The 27,863-nt window shown below is 39.7% G+C and overlaps 1 protein-coding gene across 1 annotated transcript; it reads left to right on the top strand.

Moving 5' to 3' along the window:
* Positions 1 to 956: 956 nt before the first annotated feature.
* rac2 (Rac family small GTPase 2) lies at positions 957 to 19,106 on the top strand. Its single transcript, XM_080463299.1, has 7 exons — positions 957 to 1,177; positions 6,928 to 6,999; positions 9,882 to 9,999; positions 10,672 to 10,734; positions 13,240 to 13,399; positions 15,584 to 15,717; positions 18,064 to 19,106. The coding sequence occupies exons 1-6, from the start codon at positions 1,143 to 1,145 to the stop codon at positions 15,712 to 15,714; spliced, it is 579 nt and encodes a 192-aa protein (XP_080319425.1). The 5' UTR covers positions 957 to 1,142; the 3' UTR covers positions 15,715 to 15,717; positions 18,064 to 19,106.
* The last annotated feature ends 8,757 nt before the right edge of the window (positions 19,107 to 27,863 follow it).

The following is a 27,863-nucleotide window of genomic DNA, read 5'->3' on the forward strand; positions in this document are numbered from 1 at the left end:
ACTAAAATGTCTGCCCTGTTTCATTTATTTATTCATGGATTTGCAACGTTGTAAACAAACATTCTGTATTTCTGAGGTTGTACGTTTCACTCAGCGTCTTTAAAGCTGGTTGCCAAACAGTCCAGGAAGTGACTTTTGTAAGTCAGGAAACTCATCATATCGTGGGCTAAGATCGAGGCCACTGTCACGCAACACTCAAATCTGACCCTTTTGTTACTCTTCCTGTACCATTACTTCACTTCTTTTCTTAATGAGCTGCACAAATTACAGTTGAAACCTTCAATATAACCCATTTGTCACCAGTAGGAGCAACAAAATGAGATGTTAATGATATGAAATTAGGTAAAAACTATTAAAACATTTTGACGGATTAACAAATTTTTTCCCCCCTATTTTAATGAAGAATTCATCTATTTTTAAATAAGATCATTCTGTCAATACCTCTAAGAGGCCGCCAATGTGCACAGTATTCGAAATTATGCTGAGGCGTCATCTAGTGGTCACATATGAGTATTACAAGTTCTGCTGGCGTCTGATGATATGAATCTTACTGACATGGTGATGCAGCTGCTTCTGGATCATAAAGTCTGAGCTGAGACTCAGTCTCGCGGGGATTCAGTTGTCTTTTGGGAGTCGTCTTGATGTCAATCATTACATTTTAAATCAAGGACATTTTGTTTGACGGTGATTGACGTCGACGGTAAATCTCCAGGAAAAGAGGACGAGCCTTTGTGATGTGCTGAATCACGTCTGTGTCTTCTTCAGCTCATGCATGAAAGAGTGAAAACATGTACAGGAGGAAGTTTTAAAGAAAGCTGGCATTGTTGCTGCGGCATCTTCCCCTTTGTACTTATCTTATTGCAGCAAGGACTTTCCGTCCAAATCGCTCACCCTGCTGTTGGGGCAGGTCGAGTTGTTTAGAAGGAAGAAAAAGAGAGAAAACAGGAAGGAGCGATGAGTGCAAAAATGAGGGAAGATAGTTCGAAAGAGAGAGAGAGAAAAAAAAGTGCAGCTGAGGGAGGGGAGTGAGGGAGGTGTGCAACAATTTCCTGTAGCTGCATGCTCTTCAGCTCCCTCGACCTTCCTGCACGGGTCTGTTTCTGTCGGGGTGAAGAAGCGCGAGCGACGCTGAGCGGAACAGGATGCAGGCTATCAAATGCGTGGTCGTGGGAGATGGGTACGCCTTGACTTTATTTCAATTCACCTTTTAATAATTTGAGCTTCCTTGATAGGTAAAAAACTCTGGTGTTGGTTTTGACCCTCCACGTTGGAGATGTTTGGCCTCGGGCTCTGGATTTGCGAGCGCTGGGTCCGCCTTTTAGAGCAACTAGATCCTCGAATGGCGCGGGTGACAGTTCGATCGACTTCTGCAGACGATGTCACTCGGTCTTTTCTCAGGAGAACCTGAAGGTTTCTGTGCTTGTTTGACTTGTTTGGAGAGCATGCTCTGTCCAGGGTTACGTCTCGATCTCGAGGTGTGTGTTTGACAGCTGGGACTCAGAGCGAGGGCGCTGAGAGGAGCCGTGCAGGCCAGAACATGCAGGGTATGCTTTGAAGCTGCAAAACTCAAGAGTACAAGCTGCTGTCTGCAGATGGAAACCCGCGAAACGCCAAACAGAGGAGTTCCTCAGTCGAAATGTCAAGACGTTTGATCAGAAGTCTAAACTCTACTCTTTAAGATTTGAAAACCCTGGTTGGATCCGAAGAGTTCTACACATTTTTTTTTAAGCTTGGAAGGTGGGGCAGAAGAGTTGGTTGTCACGAAGGAGGAAATTGGTAAGCGGAAGTTGCAGAGTTGGTTCCAACTGATCAGCGGGCAGCGGTAAAAAAAAGAAAACCTCTGACAGGCACATTGACGGAAACTCAACAGAAGCAAACACATACAGGACAACGGTGCTGGGAGCCGCTGGAAAGGCTACTTAATGAAAACGGCTCCCAATTTGACACTTTTTGAAAATACTCCATGGAAACGGGGGGGGAAAAAAACAAAAACTACTTTTCTGAAACGTTGCTACTGCACAAGTGAACGTCATAGTAAATTCTTCTTCTTCACATGTGGACAAACAGACAATAATAACGATACTTGCTTCCAGAGTGTCGTGACTCCCGGTCCATATTCTCCTGGGACTTGGCAGTTTTATAGTTGAGAGTCACCGTAATAATCCCAATCCAATCTGTTCCTCCTCACAAATTAATGCCCATAGTGTGTTGTTCTCCGCACGTTTGGTTTCATCGCAAAATCAACCAACTTAAGCAGTAACTTGTGGCCCGGCGTACGAACTGCATCGTTTTCAGCGTTCCTGCCATGTCCTTGTAAATGGACATAGTTTACAAAATGTTGCCGTGTAAATACAAAACATTTCTGCATTGAAAATACAAACATAATGTGTTTCCTCTTCAGACGTCATGTGAAAACCTTATATTCCAACTCCAGTGATAATCAACAACAGTATATTTGGAGAGGGTTTGCGTTTCTGGCATAGCATATTACCATATTTGTGAGTTAATAAGGTGGATGTAGGAGTTATTTGATGCAGAGAACGATGAAATGTGATGCTGTAATCAGAGACTGAGTCCAGAGGGTGAAAGGAAACGGTGATGTGGATGGCTGAGAACACAAAACCAGCTTTAAGTTAACCACTAGCAGCAACTAGTCCTGGTTTTCAGTTGATTGTTTTTTTTTTTTTTCCATCAATATTTAGTTGTTTCACCACAAACTACAGAATATAATATGGGAAAATCTGTAGGCGTCACAAAGACTTTAACCCTTTAACCTCCTCAATGGAAAAACTGCTTCATAAATCAGAGCAGACTCCTTTAAAGAGACCCAGGTTCTCTAAAGTAGACTCAAAGTTCTAAAAGACCGCTTTACTTGGAGCTTGGTTCTTTCAAAGGAAGACAAGAGATATTCAAACCAAACCCAGATCATTTAAACAAGATTCCTGATTTTTCGAAGCACCGAGATTCATCAAACAGCTTTACATCTTTAAACTAAATTCACATTGTAAGAACCAAAACATTAAATTCTTTATAATGGATCCAGACTTTTTGAACAAGACGTTTATTAGCTGAACTCTTTTTACCAGATTTTTTTTTTTAAAGAAGTTGCTATTACAAAAGTTTCAGTGAAAAGAGCAACAAAAAATTGCCCAACCGAACAGCTGAATGTCACCAGTCATGGGATACCTTGACAGATCTAAACAAGATGTAGCCTAAAGTGAAATGTATATACATATATATTCTGTGTCTTCTGAAATAACATCAGGAAGAAATTTAAAAGACACGAACAAAAAGCACACAATTCTAAAAAAAAAAGAACTAAAGACTTCTAGTGACAAAAACAATTTGGTCGAATTATATTTTGTTTCGCTGCAGTTTTTTTTTTACGTTTTATGTGTGTTTTTGAAAGAACGAAGGCAATCACAGCTGTTTGGATTAAATCTCTTATTTCCACATAATTCAGAAAAGCTTGGACCTCGGCCATCACCTGATGACTCAGGTATGAATATGACAAATCCTGGACAGAATGTCTCAAACGTTTGTCTTTAAGAGGTTTCACACATATCCAGGCCTGTAATACTTTTTTTTTCTTTTTGACCTGAAAAGTTTAAAACAAAGCCCAGCGGCTGTTCTGTTGGAACATGTGTGTGTTCGTCCATGTGACTCGACCAGATGCCAAAAAAAGAAATAGCGCTTCTCTGCGCAGACCGAGAAGAGGAAGCTGGTCTGAGGTCGTAGGGAAGTTTGACACACTCTATATATTGAACATAAGCTTGTTTCTCACTAAGGACGGACTGTTTGTTTAAAAGCTTTTCTCTTCGAATTCCGACAAAAGTTCATCAGATAGGACATATTTGGAGGAATTGTGGATTAGTTTAGAATTTCACATCAGAATTGGTTAAGGCCTTGTTTTAAAATGGAAACATAACTAAACTTAGTTTTGCAATGAGAGCTAGACCTTTGGTTATTAGATGAAGTTTATGCCGGAAAAAAAAAGAAAAGAAAAGGTTGTTCAAAACATGTGAGCTGAAACTACTTATGTCACTCTCTGGTTTGAAGAAAACTCTTTCACTGTGAAGTAAAAAAAAAAAACATTTTTAACTGCTGGTTTTGTTCCCAAGGTGTGCGTCTGATTACCCATGAGCGTTTGTTTTTTTTTCCCCCAGTGGACTTCTTCCACTTTCATGAGAATTTTACAAAAATAAAACATCTATTTAAAAGGCTTAAAACAAGGAAAGAGTGCTAACAGTTGGAGGTGTGTCCGTTTAAAGGTTTTTTGAGAAATATATCTTTTAGATTTTGGGGGGGAACGTTGATCATGTTGCAATACCAGGAATCACCACTGCTGAGAACTGGCAGCAAAGCCAAACATTTCCCCGAAAATTGTTACCATGGTGAGTTTCTTTCGACTGCAAGTTGCCACATTTCCAAAATAAATATTTCAAAAAGGTTCTTATGAACAGCAATAGGATTAGGATTTGTGGATATGACTGTGTGCTCAATCCACTCCTGAAGGAGGACTTTCTCATTGTTTTTGTCTTTAATGATAATTTAGCATGTTTTGATAGTGTTTGCCTCGAGGTTAGAGAAGTGGACTCCACAGCTTTAAATACCACGGCAGACATGTCACCACTGAGGGTCCCTGAGCAAAACCCCTGACCCCCATCAGCTCCCCCACGAGGGCCCTAATGTGGCTGCCCATCGCATACCACAAATGGGTAAATACAAAAAAAGGATTTCCCCAAGGGCATTACTAGAGTATAGTTTGTTGGTTCAGTGTTCTATTTCTGTGCTTCTGCTTACTGGAACGTACCAAGTGATTAGAAAATGGGTGTCTTGGACTAAATGTAGAAGAAATGCCAGAAAGTACATAGTTATGGTTGCAGGTGTCCAACCAATAGAAAAACCACCCTGAGTGACACAATGGAGGAAAAAAGGAAGAGCAGCAGGTGAGAAAGAAACAAAGAAAAGCCGATGAAGACGTTTGTTTTGAAAGGTTTACAAAGCTAAATGTCGGATGTATCCACGGGGGAAACTAAAGTTCAGAACCAAATTCAGAACAAAAGGGTCTATGAGAGAAAGATCGAATCATGAAGTTGGAGGCTTTTCTTTCCGATACCATCGTCTGGTTGGTTCCTGTTTTCACGTTGCGCCGATGCTTCTGAAACGGATTACTTCCTGTTTGACTCACACACGACCACAAAGGGCCAACATGCTCGTTCTTCATGCTTCGGAAAATTGAGACAAGACTGCAACCACTGGTTAACGTAAGCATCGCCGCCCGACATTAGCACATTAGCACTTCACCAAAAAACCGTAAGCGGACCTCACTGGTAAAAACAAAACCGCTATTCTCAAGCGGTCTGAGAAAAGTGACAGGAATGCCTGCGGATCCCAACAGTTGCTAACTATGACATATTATAAAGTGAAAAACATCAGGAAGTCTGGCATTTATTTCAGTACTGACATGTTGTGATTCTGCCATGTTGTTTGTGCCGTGCGGCGTCCCACAGGGTGGGCGGGGACCTCCAATGTTATATATGAAAGAGAAATCATCCTTTCAGCTGGTACCCGTATTTACGCTGAGAGGACTGGAGGACTAGACTTATTATTTATTGTAGTTCTCTATAGGGATATTTGCTCTGTTTTTCTTGTTTTGTTTTGATGTGATAGCTGACAGTGCTAAAGCGCACCACTAAAACTTGCCAGGATCCTGATCCTCACTGACTGAACTCACGAGGAAGAAGATGTTGGAACAGAGCAATGTAACAAAAAAAGATATGTCCAAAGACTGACGAAGGAAAATAGACATATCACATACACTTCACCAAGAGGAAAAATTAAATCAATGACACATCAGCCTGCTGGCTATTCTCTAACCAACTGCTGTTTGTAATAATGGCTTAAATGAAATAATAAAGACTGTAATGAAATTAAACAATCTATTTCCATTGATTACTCTAAGGCCTCGTTTACACAACATTTCAAGTTAAAACGCATAATTTTTGCAGAGAGAAAAAAAGAAAGATATATACATTAACAATGGTGAGTACATGGACATTCATATGGACAGATGGCCAAGCTGGATTGTTATAATAGTGACTCTCAACTATGAAGCAACCACGTCCCAGGAGAATGCGGATTGGGAGTCACGACACTCTGGAGGCAAACATTGTTCTTATTGTCCGTCTACATGTGCAGCAGAACAATCACCATTTCCAAAAAGTTAACCCCCCCCCCCCCCCCCCCCCCCCCGTTTCCATGGAGAATGAGTCGGGTGTTTTTAAAAAGTTCCATCTTGGGATCTGTTTTCAAAACGTTGCATTTTCAGTGGCTCCGAGCAACGCTGTTGTTTAAACGACCCCCCCAAAAACGCAATGGAAGTTTTCTGTTTTCACTTGAAAATGTTGCCGTGAAGACGGCCTTTTGAATTATATATCAAATTTCCCCTTGACAACTTTCTTTGGAAGAATTTCAGTCACGCTCTATACGTGCAGTATTTAAAATGTATGGAATGCCAATCATGGCCAATAGGTGGCAGTAATGAGTTGCTGTATTACAGTTCCTCTTCAGTTCATCAAATTTTTTTTGTCTGTGTTTTATTTGTAATTTTATTTAGATGAATAGTTTTCAGGACCTCTAACTTTTGTGTTATAATACTGTTTATTCTGCTTTTATTCTTCTTTATGGACGAGGCTCACTGATTAACCTGCCATTGTTACATACAAACTTAAATATCATTCACATTGACATGACTGTTGTTTTCTTTCATCATCTTATGATAAATTTTAATGTCAGTGGACACGTTTGGTCCAACTTGATGTTCACGTTACTGCAGGTTTGTGGAATTAACTAAAAAGCTAATCCTTTTAAAAATGTTTTTCACCTTTCTAACGTGTTTCTCTGTGTGTTTTTACTTGATTCCAGAGCTGTGGGTAAAACATGTCTCCTCATCAGCTACACAACCAATGCCTTCCCAGGGGAATACATTCCTACTGTGTGAGTATCACACACACACACACACACACACACACACACACACACACACACACACACACACACACACACACACACACACACACACACACACACACACACACACACACACACACACACACACACACACACACACACACACACACACACACACACACAGTGTGTGCAGCATGAGTGTGTCTGTTACCTGTTGCATGAGTGGTGATCAAGAAATGTACAGTGTGTGTGTGTGTGTGTGTGTGTGTGTGTGTGTGTGTGTGTGTGTGTGTGTGTGTGTGTGTGTGTGTGTGTGTGTGTGTGTGTGTACATGTGTGTGTGTGTGTGTGTGTAAGATCAGTGTTTGCGTAGACAGGTCCGGGCTGGCAGCAGCCCACAGGTGAGGAAAACACATTCATTTCTTTGAGAAAACCTTTCTTGGAAAAACTCAACCAATTGCAGCAATTAGTGGGGGAAAAAAGTCGTTTTCTTCTCTAAGCAGAGTTTTCATAGCCCTGAGCTACTGAGGTGCATCAGTCCAAATATTTTTTTATTTTTTTGATGGTACTGTTTTTTATTGCATGATTTGTAAATAGCTGCAGATAAACAACGTTTCAGATGAGTGCAGTTGGGTGTGAAGCCTTCTTGCAGTGAGGATAGATGGTCAGTGGACATTCAACATGGCACAGCGAACTTCAATTATCTTTCCTGTTCGTCTGTCCATCACAAAGACGGGGGGGGTTGCACTGTGCTTCGTATCAGGTTTTCTATGTGCAGTTGCCCATTCCGTTGTGATATCAGCCCAATTATCAGCCAATCACAAACTAACTCTCCAAAATGCAGTATACAAGCGTTGCCTCTGTGTGGATTAAGATCTAGAGCAATGACTCCATCTGCAGGTTAGTTGAGGAACTGCAATGACGGCAGGACATTGACATTTTTGAAACAAGTGTTTGACAGTTTATATAAATTGGAGGAAAAAAATAAATCAATCATCTCCCTTTTAGAGTAAGCAGACCAGCCACATATTAAAACAAAGCAAAACAATAAAAAAAATAGCATTCATATGGAAAATGTCTTAAATTTTCAAAGTAACTTGGTCACTGGAACAAAACAAAACAAAACAAAACGAAATAATAAAAGGCTTTTTTCCCCTCACCACTGTACCTGAAGACACCAGTTCCTACCGCACCTCCCAGCAAATTCTTCGATTTCAAAGATATGGGCTCTAATGTTGATATTCCATTTATCCATACTATGCTTATATAAGTAATGGAAAAAATAAATACATTTAACAAATACAAATGATTTTGTGGTTGGTACATTATCCAGTCCAAATCATTTATGTATGATTGTTACAGTTGTGAGCTCCTTTGAAAACTTAAGATTGTTTTTTTTTTATATATATAAAGCATTTTTCCATACTCATTTCCACACCTGCTATGACCAGTGGGCCTGAAGTGGATTCCACCTGAAGTATAACACACATGCACAGCCAGTTCAGTTCATTATCTTTACATGTCTGTCTATTCTTTAGAGAAGCTGGAGACAAAAAGTATCAAACCTGAGTTTCATGTCCCCGAAGCTGCAGTGCAAAGCACTGCACACACACTGTGCAGCCCGAATGAATTCAAATAATCAATAAAACTAAGAGGGGATCTAGTTTACAGTGATTGAACAAAATAATGACAAAACACCTTAACTTTGGACATCAGACTGTCCAAATTGTTTAAATGTATAAGATCATAAGAAGCTAAAAGGAGGATGTACTACTGATCATGTTAAATTCACTGTGACTCTCACTGTTAAATAATGACAAAAACTATGTGATGTGACCCGGATTTTCACGAGAAGCTTTTAAATGTTTAACCTGGTCTCAAATCCACAACAGAGAAACTGTTTAATTAAAACAAACTGAACAACAAGCGATTGTATTTTTGGCAACATGTGCTAATTAGTGATATAACGGCTGGAATTACACAGCACCTTTAGGAAATAGTGCTGTGAATCAATCACATTTAAAAACTAAATAATTATATTTAAAAGACGACATTTACCTTGGTGATAAATTGAAATAAAAACGAGTCAATATAAACGATATGAATGTTGAAGACATCAGTGTTAAATTGTCTTTCAATCATAAGTTTCTGAATGAGTTATATGATGTATTTAGAGTAGGTACATGTTTTCATGGTGTCAGCGCGGGTGTCTCACAGTACACAAACCCCCAGTTCAAGTCCAGTTCTTTCTGCAGAGTCTGCATGATCATTCATACTCCGGTGTTTTTCTCACTGTCCAAAAACATGTGTTTGGTGGAAAAGTATGACTCTAAATTCTCTGTAAATGTTTTTATAATCTTTCTCTCCCATAATAAGCTCGACTCCAGGTATGTAATAGAAGAAGGTTATATGTGTTGTCTGCCTAAAAATATCCTGAATGTAATGATTATGTCATCAGCTGCGGAAAAACCTAAATGAGAAGCCCCTCATTGCGTTTAGGGATTTAAAAATGGACTTTCCTGTTATGGATGCATAAACTGTAGTTCTGCAAGGTGACCACACGGGGTCAGTGTTGCATAAATGTTATTATATCTCACTGCATGTTTTCCGGTTTGAGCATAAAGAGAAGACTCAACAACGCTTACATATTGAAAATGTCTTTTCTTCATGTGTCTTTTGAATAGTTCCTTCCTTTTTCTTATATTTGAAAAAAGTAAAAGTAATCAAGGTTGTAAAAGCAGTTCTGCCATAAAGTTTCTTCTCTCGGTTCAATAAAACCAGATTTTAGATGATTGGACATGTGATGTCAGTGACACATCCACTGATTGATTGATTGATTGATTGATTGTTGAAATAATCACTTAAATTAGAGCGACTGACTGATCGCTGACCCTGTTTTACTCTCTGCAGGTTTGACAACTACTCAGCTAATGTGATGGTGGACAGCAAGCCGGTCAACCTGGGCCTGTGGGACACAGCTGGACAGGAGGACTATGACCGGCTCCGCCCACTGTCCTATCCACAGACGGTATAAATCAACACACACACACACACACACACACACACACACACACACACACACACACACACACACACACACACACACACACACACACACAAAGATTAAAATCATTTTGTCTCCAGCTGTGACAAAATTATTTATCTAAATATATAAAATATCATATATAAAGTATATGTATGATATTTTATATATAAAGGGAGAAAGAGAGAGAGAGAGAGAGAGCCTCGTTACATTTCTACAAAAAAAGAACAGAAAATGAATAAAAGGAAGTTTAATATGAGGAAAGACTATCGATTTGTCTGTCTGTCTGTCTGTCTGTCTGTCTGTCTGTCTGTCTGTCTGTCTATCTATCTATCTGTCCGTCCGTCCGTCCGTCCGTCTGTCTGTCTATCTATCTATCTATCTATCTATCTATCTATCTATCTATCTATCTATCTATCGATCAATCTGTCTGTCTGTCAACAATAATTTCTTACATTTGTACAGCTTACCATGTATTTTAACAACAGTACCACTGAATTTTCGTGTTGATTAAATATAATCAATAAAGCCACACACCATGCATGTGGGATACTTAAATAGGAAATTTGCTCTTTTCAATCATCTTAACCACGTGAGACACAGAGCGAGGGTGTCACTGTCTTAAAGCTCATGGCTCCTCTGTGTTTGTCCATGCAGGATGTTTTCCTGATCTGCTTCTCCCTGGTGAGCCCGGCATCGTACGAGAACGTCAGAGCCAAAGTGAGTCGTTGGTGACGCATTGTTTCAAACAGCCACCCACACAGTGTGTGTGTGTGTGTGTGTGTGTGTGTGTGTGTGTGTGTGTGTGTGTGTGTGTGTGTGTGTGTGTGTGTGTGTGTGTGTGTGTGTGTGTGTGTGTGTGTGTGTGTGTGTGTGTATAAAAGATACACACTGTCCGTTCTTAGTAGGTGACTCCGTTTTCATGTCTTTGAACAATATGCAGGTTGGAGGCAGAGCAGAGATATTTCTTATGGGGCTTCTTAATTTGCTCTTGTGTCATTGTGAGCGGAGCCACATGCGGCTGCTGGTTTCCATTCATCCGTCTTCAGTCACAGATCGAAACCTCTCATAGCATCATAAACAGCAGGTGGTTCGTCTCACCGCCTTTAAGTGAAAAGACGTCTTGATTGGTGCATTCAGTGCCTCTCCGTTCTACATCTGGGGTATCGCAGTCCTCCATAGTCCCTTATACTCTAATTATAAAAACTGCCACTTTCAACCACATGAGATTTATTGGACTCTGTTCCAAGATATTAACTTCATTACTTTAAATTTACTAGCAATAAACTGTACAGCATGTCATTTTTATATGAGATTTTGCTCTGTGTGGTTTTGGATTGGAGGACATTGTCACTGGCTGCAGTATGTGTAAAATGATCCTGATTTCACTTGAATGAAACACCGATCTCAGAACAAACACAACGTTCTCCTCATTCACCAAGAAATTATTACATTACTAAATATAGACCCTTGCTTTATCAACAGAAATGCATTCACACATAATGACAAGTGACACACGCCTACGACGATCGATCAAAAGAAAGATCGTGTGAAATGTAAACAGACGCAGGATGTCAATGAGTAAAACATCTCATGCAGAATTCTCAAACCAACATCGACCACATAGATCTGCTCAAATATTTTATGAAGGTAAATTGAATGGAGAACCTACGATTTTCAAAAATAAAACATCAATCGGTGAAAAAAAAGAAAATTAGCTGAATGTCTGTTTCATTTTTAATAAAGTGCAATTGAGTGTTTTCAACAACAGTCATTTTACTTGTAACAGAGTACATTTTGAGGACTATGTTAGTAGTTGTACTTCAATAATTATTTTTAGGACTACTTTAAAAATTTTGAAACTCGTAGCACCTTTACATCACCTCTTTTGCATTTATGAAAATCTTTTCTTCACACGTCCCACGCGTTTTGGAGACGAGGCTTTACTTTTAGGTCAGTATTACAAAAATAAAAGCATTTTTTTAAATCCATCCATCTCTGTTGTAATTCCACTTCTGGGTCACAGAGGTTAAATTATTCCTCCATGAATCCACTGGAAAAACAGATTGTATGACAACATGGGAGTATACCTTTAAGTACTTTCACATTTGTACGGTCTCTTTTCCCCCGTTTCTCGTGGATTCATAGCAAACGCAAGCCTCAACAGCATGAACCACTCAGGTTCTTCAGCTCTATAAATAACCTCCCTACAACCGCGCAGTGCAACAATGCAGCAGAATCGATCGTTTAAAAGTTTGGTCCACCTCTGTGTCTCTATAGTAACGACAGGAACATGGTTCCAACTCCATTAGTTGGTATTAAAGGAGGCCAGGAGGCAACATAATGAAGAAAAGGTCGAAATGTTAACCCTTTGTTGGGCCGAATGACCACATTTGGCCACCTCCACATATCGGCCAAACTAATTAAAGCGAGTTTATGAGAGTAAGGAAATCCAAGCCATACTTGGATTCTACAGTATGTGTTAAACATCCACGTCATATTTACAAAACATGTTACTCTTGCCAGGTATGACTCAGTAGTTTATTCAATATAATATAATAACATCCTGTTATTATATTATTCAATATAATAACAGGATGTTACATCCCTTCCTTGAGAGATATGTAACTCTTTAGAAATATTTTCAAGCTATCATCATGACAAACACGTGATTTTGGTCAGTTTTGACCAAATTGTACGTCGACGCGATAATCGATTCAAGGATAATTAACTGAAAAAAGTAAGTGTGGTTCATCAGGAGGAATCTGATCTCAAATAGGTTCGGTTTGCCAGGAAATCCATGATGGAGTTAAAGAAGGGAGCAAAGATGAGAGGAGGTGGAATGAAGAGAGGGGAAAGAAGATAAACTATTGCTCCTTCTTCAGTCCCTTTCAAGGTTCTATAGATTGTAGGCAGATTCTGAAGACCTGCTTGGGGTTGAGTGCAGGAAACGCATCTGCTTATCCAATACATTGTTGAGTTGTAATAGAAAGCCATTGTTGACCTATTTTTTTTTATATAAGCTGAGGATGAACTGAAAACGGTAATCTGCAGGCATCAGAGATTACTCAGATATTTCCTTCCTCCTGAATTCCATCTGAATTCATTTCATGTCAATTTTGTTCACCTTTCATCCACATTTTTGTACCGGAGGTCCTCGAACGCCTCTCACCTCCTGCCGTTTCCTTCATCCTCAACACTTTTATTATCTTCCGTTCCTGCCAGTGGTACCCGGAAGTTCGCCACCACTGCCCGTCCACACCCATCATCCTGGTGGGCACCAAGCTGGATCTGAGGGACGACAAGGACACCATCGAGAAGCTAAAGGAGAAGAAGCTCGCGCCAATCACCTACCCACAAGGCCTTGCTCTGGCTAAAGAGATAGGTCAGTCACGCACCGGATGCTGTCGCAGATTTGGTTTCAGGCTCGGTTTACGCAAACTTTCAAGTGAAAACGCATTGTTGTTTGTTTCTGAAAAGTTCCATGTTTACATGGCAATGTTTTAAAAACGATATCCGTTTACATGGAAACGGCAGGAATGCTGAAGTCGATGTCGTTAGCTGAGAGCCTTGACACTAGAGGGTGCAATTATTGTAATTATCCATCTACTCACTCCTGCAGAAGAACTGTTTACTATGATGCGCAAGCACAGTTGCAGCATTTTCATAAAATTGCGCTTTCCCTCTTTCCCACGGAGATGGACTTGGGGCATTTTCAAAAAGCTGCGTTTACCTTGTTTCCACAGATTTGGAAAGTTTTCAAAAAGTTCCACCTGGGGAGCTGTTTTCAAATAGTTCTGTTTTCAGTGGCTCTTTGCACTATTGCCATGTAAACAGACCTGGAAACATGACCAATGTTTTCTGTTTTCACTTGAAAATGTTTTTGTGTGAACGGGACCTCAAAGCTTTGAAGATTACTAACCTTTCTAATCAGTCAATGTGACGCTAATGAAGCCCTAAATAAAAAAAAACAGGATGTCTGGAGTGAGGAAACGGGTGTTTTGTGGAAAGATGACGCCTGATTTTGTATGGAGATTGTCTACTCAGCTCTTTTTGGTGATTTATTTTGGTTTGTTAGGACTTGTTATGCACACAGACAGAATGTTGTCTCTTAAGTCAGTGAAACTCAGGCCCTGTTTACACAACAGCTGAAAATGTTACTTTTTGAAAATGGCTCTTAAGATGGAACTTTTCAAAAACACAGTCTTCATAGAAATGGGGGGAAAACTACTTTTCTGAAAGGCACATGCCCACCACAGGAGCCTCATCTAAAAAACATTGCGTACCCATACTAAAAATTAACTTGCGCCCAAAAGTTAAAGATGGCACGTGCCAAAAAATATCCGGATCAGTAAAACTGTTTTGCACGCACTTTCCCTTTACAGATCACAGTCCACCTGGAAGGTAACGCAGTTCATATCTCACCCCAAACACACCCACATTCTACCATAAATGGTCAATGCAAAGTGCCTTGTTAATATTTTTTGCAATCTCAATCAGCCTGCTGATCGCGAGCAACTGAATTTTACTGAGAGCGAAATAGACATGGGGGAAGCCGAGACCGGGACAATGATGTTATTTGGTGGTCATAGTAGTGGCATCACTAATAAAAGAATAAACAAGTGATCTGCAGCACATCGTCACAGCGTTTTTTGTTTTTTTTAGATCACAAAGTTTGCATGGGAAGTGGCGTAGACATCTTTCAGGACCTGTTTTGTGCATAATTAACCTTTATAGATGAGGGCCCAGAGCTGTCGTAAATAGTTCTTCTGCACATGTGTGAGTAGATGGACAATATCAACAATGTTTGCCTCCAGAGTGTCATAACTCCCAGTCAATATTCTCCTGGGACTTGGTAGTTTAATAGTTGAGAGTCACCCAGAATAGCAATGCAACTCACGTCTTGCCATTGTTTGTGTTTATAGCATATCATTGTCTGCCTGTGTGTGTGTGTGTGTGTGTGTGTGTGTGTGTGTGTGTGTGTGTGTGTGTGTGTGTGTGTGTGGTTTCATTCCAAAACCAACCAACAGTGTGAACTCATGGCCTGGTTTTCTAACTACGTTTTCTGCTGATTCCGTGGAAACAAACATCGTTCTCAAAACATTGCCATGTAAACACAAAACGTTTCTGAAACAAAAATTCAACAACAATGTGTTTTCACTTGAAACGTTGTTGTGTAAAACAACAAAAGACTATTCGGCTTCATTTAATTATTTTTTTCAATGTTTGTGTGTTCAATTTAATATTGCTAATAATAATTAATGTACTTATTTCTTATAAATCATTCAGAATTCCATTTCTCAATCAATTTAAAACTTGTGTGCAATACTGTCAGCAGTGTTTTGTCAAGCAGATGTGAAACTGACAGCTGGAGTTGTTTGAGAATGAAACGTTTCCATTACTCTCAGATTCTAACTCATGCTGTCCCACTCTAAGTAATAATTCAATTATGATCAGTAACACTCAGCCCATACCGTGTTGAGTGTTACTGATCAGTTTTAGAAGTTGGTTACAATACAGAGCATATTTCTTACCTTCAACTGTGTGTGGGTCTATTCCCGTGTTCTAGATTCAGTAAAGTACCTGGAATGCTCCGCCCTGACCCAGCGCGGTCTGAAGACTGTGTTTGATGAGGCCATCCGAGCTGTCCTCTGCCCCCAGCCCACCAAGGTGAAAAAGAAGATCTGCACTCTGCTGTAAACGGTAAGAGAAACACGTTTTCATTTTAGCACTTGAGTTATCATCCGATTACGTTCTGTTCATAAAAGTTAAAGAAGAGATAAACTGGATGACAGTAAGCTCATCCAGCCGAAGTTTCTGATGAAGCACAAGATTTTGGGGACCAGAGCCTTTGTTTTTTTTTTATTATTATTTAATTCAAAGAAAAAAGTTTGGACGAGTGGCTTGTTGGTCTTGTGTGAACTCATCTGTTATAAAAACATATGTGCTCCCTTTTCAACAAGTGCAGGTTTTATCAACACATATTGGATGTACTTGGTTAAGCTTATTGGTGCTCTATTAGAGTTTTGCACGTAAAAAAATGGTTATACCTCCATATTGTGCACAAACACGTGGAAGCCGATCTCCTAATGAACACACAACAACAACAACAACAGCAACAATAACAATAATAATTATAATAATAATAGATTTTATTTGTATACCACATTTTAAAATCAAATTACATCTCAAGGTGCTTAACAGGAGGAAGAGTAAAAAAAAAAGAAACACATTGGTAAAATTTGTAAAACAAGAACTGTAATAGCGTCATAGAACTAGACATTTAGATCAAAGATACTCACAAAATAATACATGTCCTCAGCTGGCTCCCCATGACTTTTATGATAACTTTATTAACTTTATCATAAGAAGGCAGCACTGTGGTTCGTGCTCTCGCCTCTTTGGTTTCATCCCATAGTCCGAAAACAGGCCTGTGAGGTTAATCTGTGAACCTAAAATGCCCCTAGGTGTGAGTGTGAGTATGCGTGTGTCCCGTAATAATCTGGGCTCGGCTCCCACGGCCCTGCTCAGGATTAAGCAGAAGATGGATGAACATACATCAGAAGGTCAAATGAAATGCAAATTCTTTTACATGATACTGCTTTGATTTGGGTTTTTCAGGTGGCTACTTTATTTGTTGTTTACTTTCAAGTAGGGGAGTTTGGCGCTTATGGATGTAAATCCACTTACATCTCAAACCCGTTGGCTTGTGGCTCAGCTCAATCTTTAATAAGATATAAAGTAATCGAATCGATCAATACCAAACACACTTGCTTTCATTAGCTATCGAGCAAAGATGGCTTCAATATCCCGTTCCATCTTCCTCGGCAAAACATGTGCAGATCATTAATGAAAGATTTCGTGTGACCCTTTCAAAAGGTGCATAAATAGAATGAAAGTGAGCCACGGAGAAAGTCAGACCGTCACATACAGGCCACAGAGGAGGGAACAGATGGTGGTTAAACTTGTGACACATTTGATATGTGAAATAAGACTTCCTGTCACAGCACTTGGGTAATTATTTCCACACCTTCGGGGCATATTTCCAAATTGCCAGGAGGAGGACAGACACATAATTCACCGAGCCTGAAATTCTGCAATTATTTGACAGACAGTGATCCAATTTTTACTCCGTATGAGATTAACGACTGAAAAAACACATCCAGAGTAAAAAAAAAAAGAGAAAAGAAGAATAGAAAGAAGTAATTTGGTGTTCTTGCCCCCCCCTCCCTTTTAATACATTACCATAATAATTGAAGATCTTGCTGAATCCTGCTCACAGTTAATATGCCAAGGTGCAGATGATACATGAAAACATTATTGTTGTTTTTTACTAAATCTACAGGATGAAAAGTAATTTGGGATAAAAGAAATCAAATCTGTTGTGTTCCACCAACATATGCGTCGCGCCAGCTGACCTATTAGGCAATGCAGGCAAATGCTAAAGGCGCGGGGGGGGGATTCAACTTCCAAATAGTAACACTGAAGTAAGTTATTAAAATGGAAACGCTCACATTGATTCAAATGTAAAGCAAAGGCCATTAATATGACTACAAAATGAAAATATAAAATAAGTCCAGATTTTTCCAGATTTCAGTCAAAATGCTCCTTTTTCAGCCCTTTATATATCACATTGTTAACCCGAGTTACTGTTCATATTGTCTAAAGCATGTTGTTGTAATATTAATAATATTAATAAGTAGTAGTAGTAGTAGTAGTAGTACTCCATAGTGTAGCATTCCCTCACTTTAACTGCACTTTACTGCTTCTTTGCATCTGCAATCAACAATTCAGTGTAATGACAATAAAGTTGTACTATTCTACTATACAAGCATAGATAGCGTGTATCTACTGGATTCTCCATTCGTGCTTTTAGGAATCATCATTTTTATGTTTGCATGTTACATCGATCACGTAAATTGAGTGGCACATTGTCTCATAAATCAAAGACATGCTATCCATTTTCTTTTGTGAGTAAACCTCGCCGAGGGCGCCACATTCGCTCCGCTTCACTCTCCTCCTCTGACTTGTGTACCTTTAATTTTACAGTGTTGCAGAAGCACAGAAGAAGAGAAGAAGGCTTTCAGGCTGTTGATGATCCCGCGTTAAAAGAAGAAGATTTGAATGTTCTGTTACTTCGGCATGGAAACTTTAACCTGTGTCTTGTCTAAAAGTTTTAAAAGCAGTAATTTAGCATTTATGTTTTCAGTGAGGCACACTCAGGCGCATTCCTAAAGACCCTGTGAACCAATGTGACCAACGTTTGATCCCGGACATTTATGTATTGCTCTGAAACAGAAAAGTTAAAAGGGTGTGTTCCGTATTTGATTGACACTTTCAAAAGCCATTCTCATTGAAGTGGGACCTGCACTTCAAAGTCGTGGTTAGAAACACCAGGGGCTGTCAAGGCAGTTTAGTTAAGTTGTGACATCCAGCCTCATTTCATCTTTGAGCGGTGAAGTAGTGCCATAATATCCTTTCAATCAAAGTGTTTCCTTGCTGCGGTGCAGAGTATACATAATGAAAATGTCAATAATTTCACACAAACCAAACAATTACTACAATTATAACGTGAAGCCAATTTAATAAAGACTACAGTGAAATGTCCCAAAAATGTCTCCTATAGCTGTTGCTTAGAAAGTTTCTATTGGATGGAGAATCAGTGCATGAGGAGTCATCACACATTCAACGCTGGAAGAGAAAAGGAGAAAAGTCTATTTGTATATTATTTGTCACAAATCAACACATAAAAGTCATAATTAGCTCATAGACATGAGATGAAAAAAACTGGGTAAAGGTCTTATTCAGTTTATGGGGTCTTTACGTACATTTTTAATGCTTTCTTTAATATACAGTTTTATTTGATTGACTGATTCACTCATCAATCTTCATCAAGTGTACCAACGTATTTCCGTGTACTGTGTTAAACTTTAAAACCTATAGCATTTGTTACAGTGTTTCAGCAAGATTTACGACTTCTTTCTCGAGAGTTATGAACAATGACAGAACAAAAAGTGTCTGCTGTCTGGTCACGTTTGAATAAAGTGTATTATTTGTTTGATATTGAATAAAAAGGTAATTATTATCTTGCAGTCTTTTGTTGCCAGCCTCAGGTAATCATCAGGGTAACGAATGAGCACAGGGTGCGGACTCTGTCCACTGCAACGCGGATCCATCTGATGGTTTTTCCCTGCCATCTGTTACGAGCGCCATCCGTCTCACTTTGCCTTCCTAAAGGGTAAGACACCGAGACCATCGTATCAATCTGACTTTGTTTGAGCCAATTATCAGTCGCCAGCTGATCAGTGTCGCTAATGGGGTTTTTATAATCGCCACGCCAGGTGGGAATCATCCCTCATTATTTGTTTAAATGCGTGTGTCTGATGTGAAATGATGGGTACAGAAAAAGATCACAATCTCACGCAGAATGACTCTCAGATGCCTGTGTACACAGTGGGTTTGTGTACAGTAGACATTAGCTCACGGGAAAGGAGTCGGTGTGGAGACGTCTTTCAAAGACCCACCAGGTAATTAAAGTGCATGAAATATAGAATCAGTGAAATTCATTGAACGCACAATTTACAGCTGTTTAGTAATTGGTGCAATTATTACACCCTGTAAGAGAGATCTTCAGAAAAAAAAAAAAGAAGAAAATGCATTTTTGTGCTTTATGGCAATGGTCCTCAACACTTGCTTCACCATGGACCAGTTTTAAGCAGCATCATTTTCCCGTGGACTGACATTTCTTTTTTCCAGGCCTTAATGAAGAATTAACGATGCATGAAAAAAAAAATTGAGACAGCGAGCTCAATGCAGACTGATGGAAATGGAAATGTACTTTTTCAAAATAAAACATTTTATTCTGTTTTATCTCTGCAGCACAGTACCAGAGGATGCACAGACTAGTACTGGTCCGTGGCCCAGTGGTTGGGGATTCTTGCTTTATATGGCGCTTGTGGTTGAATTTTTCCTGTGAATCTTTCTCTGTGGAAACGGGAGGAAACGCAACTCTTTGAAAACACACCGACTGCATGGAGAATGCCGACACTGGGCACGCACACCACAATGGCGGCCTTCAGAGTGTCATGACACCCAGTTCAGATTCTCCTGGTAAACAAAAAAAACCAACAGAAAGATTATGCGTTTTCACTCCAAACGTTCGTGTGTGAACGGAGCCTTAGTGAACTGACGCTACATGCTCAGTCTTTAAATCTGAAAAAAAAAATGGCTGTACGTGAAGGGAAAGTTATGACAAAATAATAGAGTCCATATGCCTTAAAATGGAAAAAAAGGCACTCAGACAAGTAAAAAAAAAAATCAAAACAACCCACAGACAAGATTCTGTCAGGTTGTTGACAAATTGCAGAGTAAAAAACATACAGTAAGTGAGCATGGAAAGCTTTTTGATGATCCTCTTTGATCAATGTCTTGTCAGAGCCTTTTCAGCGGGCTTTGCAATTTGTCGAACAGCAGCCAGTTGTAAGCAAGGCTTTTTGCGTGCGACAGTGAGGTAGGCAGCCTTTTCAGACCAGATTAAACTCCACTTGACGACTACAGAGTTCTTGAGGCCGACGGCTCTGATTAGGATCGGAACAGCCCTTACTTGACAAGGTACAGACGTGCCTCAGATGTGCAGTCTGGTTGAAAACAAAAGGCACAAAAGAGTCGCAGTAACATGAGGCTTGGAGCATCTTTATGCGACAATCTGCATGACACTGACAGAAATTCTAATATAAAGGAAAATTTATAAAGTTCATTCTCAGCCATGAGAAATCCTCTTTATTTATCCTTTACAATCTAATCAGATTGATGAATCTTTAACTTGTCAGAAGAGGAAAAACACAGCAGCAGAATTGTAAGAGTCACACCAGCTTTTGGCCGCTACACACTGTGCAATTCTCATCTACGAAAGATCCTACGTAGCACTATGGGAGCAATTCATGGACGGCCGTTGTCATGGTCTTGTGGCCAATGACAACAGGCAATTGTTAAACCAGGGTGAGAGAGAACATTTGTGTACACAATCATCTTTGTACAGATGAAATCTCATTTTTCATTGCATATACAGACAATACATTTCAATTTGCCATTACAGCAATGGCCAATCACGCCACGGAACAGGAGGTGCAATGTAAATAGCCTGAAAATGGTCTGATCGGCCTCAAAGTTCAAACATTGCATCAGAGACCGACCCCCATCACAGCGACGCCACAATGACGACCATCAGCTTAGCGCCATCTGCTGGAAACAGGAAGTGGGGTGTACATGCTCGGATCTGGCTCAAACGTCACTCATTGCATGAGAGTCCACGTCTGATCACAGTCAAAAGACAGTTACAGCCATCAGGCATAGCGCCACAGTTGTTATGTGCTAGCTTTAGCTATGTTCATGTGCATATTCAGCAAGTTCTTAATGACCCTTTGTGTATTATTGTGACGTTTACCTGTGTATCAGAGTTTTGTGTCTGTGTAACAGAGATTTTGTGTCCTCTCTTTTTTTTAGTTTCACTCTGTTTGACTGTCAGTGACATATGGCGCTTTTCTACTAATTCCTCCTCAGGCTTAATTGACATAATTCTACTTGATATTGACACTTTTCCATTACGTGTTAACTACCCCACTACCAGGAACTTCCGTGGTACCTACGCAGCTGAGGTTCAAAGCGAGCTAAGGCGAGTAGAAAATGTGACGATGGCAGGCGGCAGGCCACTGATTGGCCGGCGCATCGCGACACAGATGAGTCCGAAGGCGACTCATTCACCCTGTCATTTTTTTAAACCGATCGCAACAAAAATGCTCACAAATAGAGATAGACGCACAAAAAATAAACCCTGTGGAGCGGCAACGATGTGGAGGCGTTTTTTGTCGAGTGGCCGACCGGAGGATTCCGAGGGAGCTCGACGGAGTGACCCGCTACGATTATTGGGAGGTTTCCGAGCCGCTGTGTTTTGGATTGAATGGTTTTCCTGTTAACTGGTGACCGGCTTCCTTGAGTGTCCCTTTTTCACAGCAGATGTTAAAAACCCGACCAGAATCCATAGCTGTCCTGGCGAACATCGTTTAACTGCATTTGCATTAAAGTTTAAAGTATTGTACTGTTTGCTTGTTATATTTTAACATCAGCTGCTGCTAAAGGCTTGTGGCAGAAGTCACCAGTTAACAGGGGCAGCAGTGAAACTGAAACACCGGACAGTGAAGCACGATTGTAACGATCCACATTTTGTTGTAATATTAATAAACATATAAAAATATATACTATTAAATGTATTATTTGAGCTGATGTCCGAAGCACGTTTGTTCAGCATTATATCGGCGGCGAGTCGAGTCAAGTCGAGTAAGGCTGAGTAGGAGCTTGTGAAAAAGCGCCATTAGCTACAAGAAGTCATTAAAGAAGCAAGGCTGCTTGCTTTCCTGGCTCTCAAAAGGGTTTGAGTGACTGTTTAAACTATGTTAACACTGCGGCAGTACAAATCATAAGCTGCGGTCCCACCGCACTTTTTGTGCCGGGACAGAACGGGGCGGGACGGGTTTTCGTGTGGCCCCACTGGCAAAAGTTGTGGATAGTACGGAGTTTTGTCACCCCTCCATTTTGGTACCGGGTACCAAGGAAGGGGTCTCATAAGGAGGACTGACAACGCAGCCATCTGCTGATTGATAGTGACGACCATCACTCTCGATGCTCGCAATATATAAATATCGGTCGTAAACCATCACGTTGTTGTTTACATATGTCGCTTGGCGGCATTTCAACGAGGTGCAGACGCTCCTCTCAGTAACAGGAGAGGAGGAGAGTCAGTGGGAGCTGGATGCTGCTGTTCACAATGAGAATTTTAAGCTGTGTCACGGAGAAAGGAAGCTCAAGGCTTTTACTCTGACAATGTGCAGATCTACCTACAAATTAGACCTAATTCTGCAGGTTCATCACAGCCTCTACTAAATTGTTTAGAGGTTCCAAAATCTTGGCTGGAAATGAATTGTCTTTGCCTCAATGAATCAAAAACCGAGATGATTGTTTTCAGCCAGATCCACTAGCTGACTGTGGCGCCACAACCCATCCCTAACACAAACTCCCAATGTTCACAAGCACTCCCCACTTAATAGTTCTTAGGTGAAAACACCAAACACTGTGTGTGCGAAAGTAAGTGAAAAAGTAAGTTCACAGTGAGAAGGGAACATCACCTTCTCACAACTTCCCATTTCAAAAAATACTTCCATATTGATTTTACTGAAGCAGTTGGATTGGAATGCCTTTGAAAATGTCTCTCATCAACAACCGTTAAATTCCCTTGGCTTTAGCGACTGATATTTTCTGATCATTGTAATTGGCATTTGGTTGTCTGATTCCTGCCAACAAACTAAGCTTCAGAAATAATAAAATGATCAAATTTAGAATGAGAAACAAACAATCCATGAGCATTTATTTTTCCATAGGAACTAACATCCGTGACACAAACAGCAACAATAAACTAAAATGTTTATGCCTCCCGAGCATCAGAAAACCTTGATAAAGCATGAAGATCTATCAGTGTCAATCTAGCTTTGATGATTGAACCTTCTGATGGTGGCATGTTGTGCTGAAGACAAATCACCATAATAAAAGTCCCCCCACAGTGTGATGAAGGCTACTTCTTATCTCTCGTCAAATTGTTGACTCTTGTTAAATGACTGTTACAACCAGATTCACCATTATTTAATAAATGAATAAATCCTATTCTTCGTGTTGCTAACTCCTGAGAACTGACTGTAGGTGTTTGTGCAAAATGTCATTTTTTTTCCCTTTGAAGTGATAAATGTCTTGTTCAGACACATTTCACTGTGCAAACTGAAACATATTAAAACAGGAATAAGAGAGGTTTCCCACTTTCTCTTTGGAAATTGACGTTGCTTCGTCTAATGTCACACAAAACAGGTAACACCTTTAAAGAATGTCATTAAACATTCACAGCACTGCTGGAAGAATGAAAGGTGAATCAGGAGCAAAGGAATAAAATCCATGATACAGGACATAGTTGACACACGTTTATATCCACTTGATTTATAACAAAAGTGTTACGCTTTTTCTTCTTTTCTTTTTTTGCCTTCATAGGGCACTAAGATTTTCATTATTTGAGAAAAGTGTTGAGAAACACAGAAGTAAGGTTTGACAAAGATATTTATCATAAATGCAGAATCATGCAGACATTATGTTGACATCAAACTAATGAAATGCGTAAGATACACTTACAGCTGGTTCCCTCACAGAGTTTTTAACAGTAAAGAGTCTAACGTAAAGCCTGTCCAAATGAGTGCTCATGTGCTACAGAGTTCGACACACTAGCTCACTGCCTATTGGCTTTGGAAAAAGTCACTTCAAAGTAAACAACCACTGGTAAGCCAACCTGTTAAAATAATAAAAAAATTAAAAACACACAGCAAAGGAAAAACACCCATGGATGAAGTTAGGGTTAGCATTTCTAGGGTATAAAAATAATAAATTAAAAATAATTTTTTTTTGCCAACAAATAAATATATAGTGATATGATGAAATATTAAATGTATTTGATAAGGTCCTACCTCTCCTTCTATTGGTCCGGGAGAGAGCTTCATGAAAAGAAGCTTAAACCTTCCAGACTTACTTCATCCTTCAATACGCTGAATGTTGAACGTGGCGCTCCAGTTTCCTCCCACACTCCACAAAAACACACATGTGAGGTTAATTGCTGACCCTAAATCAAGAGTCTGCTACCTTTATTACCAAAAGAGCCTTTTTGACTTCAGCCATTTTATACACCTTGGCAATGTTATCCTCTTTAGCAGTTTACGGCCGCTCTGTTTCCTAATAGTCAGACCAGTTTTAGCTTTCCCAGCAACTTTTTTTTTCATTTTTTTCATTTTTTTTCATTCTTTTTCTCTTTTTTCTTACCTTTGTTTTCCTTTTCTTTTTCCTTTTTCTTTTCCTCAAAGTTCGAGCTGATTTACCTTATTTACCCATTTTCATCCATTTTTGAAAAACAGCTGTGGAATGAAAACAAATGTCTATTTACACGACACATTATGAAAGCTTCAGGGAGCTGCTACCGTGAAGCTAAAACATAACGTGTTGCAGACCTCTCCGCGACGTTACCAATAAGTGTGATTGGGAGTGTGAGTGGTTGTCTGTCTGTCTGCGTGTGTGTGTGTTTGTTCTGTGCTCGACTGTCCAGGGTGAATCCTGCCTTCACCGGGCTCAAGACGATGGATAGGTGGGGGACTTGACCCCTCCATCACCAACTTGTAGGTCACTAGGCCCCAGTGCTGAGAACGTTTTCCTCCACTCAAACTGTATGAAAGATATTTTTTGAGGCCTTTGGATTCATATTTTTGTTAAGGATTTCATGTCTCCAGTCTACTTTGTAGAATGACCACGCGTCATTAAAGCTGCAATCGTCTGTAAAACGTAGCTTTTTGGGTGATGATATCGAGGGACATAATATGATTTAAACTCAGTTGCTTCATCAACATTTGCCAATATTTACCCACCAACATGGGTCCAGCAGCTGAAGAAATTCATTAAAGACGGAAGTCTCTGATCTTGATATGAACAGCTGACTCATGTTTGTGATCTACTCAGAAAAAGAAATGATTTCTGTGCCCATTTTGAATGAAGTTCACAGCTGAAGCCAATAATAAATAATGACATAAAAAGGGCTTACTTTGCAAGATATTTGCATTAAAATGGTCCCATTGTCATTTACTGCTCATTTGAAAAAATCTGAAATCCAAGCTTGAAGCCAATTGTTTCTTTCAGACTCAATTTAATGCATATCTCATCTTTTATGCCATAGAATAAGACAGAAAAGTTATAAATATCACCTTTCAGGGGACTTGTGATATCTGGCGAACTCCAGAAGCAAAGTTGATACAGGAAAAAGCCAAATGTGAAAGGCCTTCACTTTCATCATATGAAATATAGAATAAGTACATGAACAGGTTTGACGAATAAAGCCTCAATATGAGTTTTTCTTAGCATGTTTTTGTGGATGAACTGCAAGAGATTATAACCATGTTAGAACCTGGACACTGGTGGAGGTGGAGGTGTTTGAAGGGAATAACGATGACTGGTGAAGATCGTTAATCGGCTCTACACTGTGATCAATAAACGCCGACTCAGGTGAAAGATGGAGGTGAAAAAAGATTCGACTTGTTGCATTGATCTAACGCTGAGGTTGAGTTGTTATTTAAAATTGGACGTCAGTATGGGACTTGACCCGGACACAGAGGTTCATAACTTGAAGAAATTAGATCATGGCTTTATTGACTTGACTGAGAAACTGAGATTTGATGAAACAATACAATCGCAAAAGGAACGCAAATGCAACAGAAGACGTCAGCCACAAGTGCTATACATGTCACAACAGCTATAGGTGATAAGGTTTACGTGGTAATGGTGTTATTGATTTTCACCGGTGCCGTCATGATGCAACAAAATTATCACCGCAGCCCTTAGAGACCTTGCGGGGGCCACCTGCTGCCACTTTGAATGGAGACCACCGAGGGGAAAGCTATGCAGGTCCCCGGGAGTTAATTGCTCAAGTGAAGATCAAATAATGGTCCGGTTGCCGGGGGACTGAACTGTGCCATATTCAGTCCTGAGGCCGAGTGCAATACGTTTGCAGATCGTCTGCTCCAGTCCACTGAGGAGTGCCTGGAGGGAATCTCCATTTTGGCTCATAAATTTACAATCACTTGCAGTTGCAGTCATTATGTTTTGCTTGTGAAGTGTTCAAGCTTCAGATCGCAGGGATCTCGTGTTTTTCCCTTCTTGAGAAATTCATAATCTAAGAATAACATTTGCTTATTGCATTTGTTTACATTCCACATGAGTCTTTCCATGGACCAAAGTATGATGAGCCTTAACCCTCTTAGAACTGACCATGAAGCAAGATAAACAAGACTACTGAGATCCTAAAATTAACACAGTATATACACCCCCCCTGCCCAAAAAAACCAAATAAATCCACAGTTGTATCAGTCCAAATGATCTTTACCAGCAGAAAGGATTTATCCACAAATTCAGACGAAAAATAAAAATAAAATAAAGCCTTTTAGAAAATAGACCCTGATCGTTTTCCTGCAAGTGTTCAAAACCTCCCTTCCCAAATACACCTCAATAGTTTGAAACTGCCATCATGAAGTGTTGCATAAAGCCTGATCATGAGCAACTCATCAGATTTCCTTGTGTCAAAGATGTTAGGATCCAAAAAGCAAAACTGGTTCTCAAGTATAGGCAACAAAAAACAAAAACTAAATCATAAAACATAGGGGGAAAGAGGTGAAGACAAACATATCTTGTCAGACACAGGCATCCAGAATAAGCCACAGTTGACAACCATCCAGGTAATCAACAAAGGAGCAGGAGAAGACAAGGACATGATGGCAGAACCAAAAGACAAAGAAGTGAATACCGACTGGAAATGTAAACCTGACATGGACTAATAACTCGAAACTAAAGCCAGAAAAATGGAAAAAATGTCCAAAAACATGAGAAACAAAACATGTAAGCATAACAATCACATTGTCAGCACCATGACAGTGACCGTAGCGGATGTTAGAGCCCGATATGTAACCAATGTTATATTAAACGAAAGAAGAGAATAAAACTCAAAATGTAATAAGTGGCCAATAATGTAACAAATTTGTTGAACCCAAAATGTAACAAAAAATAAATAAATAAAACCCAAAATGTAATAACTGGTCAATAATGTACCAAGATGCTTTATTGACCAGTTAAAGTTGTTACATTTTGGTCCGTTATTACATCATTGGCCAGGCAAAATATTTTTCTGCTAATAGTGTAATAATCTCAGTACATCATAAAGCGAGCCAATGATT

The sequence above is a fragment of the Lipophrys pholis genome (genome assembly GCF_963383615.2).
Source record: "Lipophrys pholis genome assembly, chromosome: 5".
In the NCBI taxonomy this organism is placed as follows: domain Eukaryota; kingdom Metazoa; phylum Chordata; class Actinopteri; order Blenniiformes; family Blenniidae; genus Lipophrys; species Lipophrys pholis.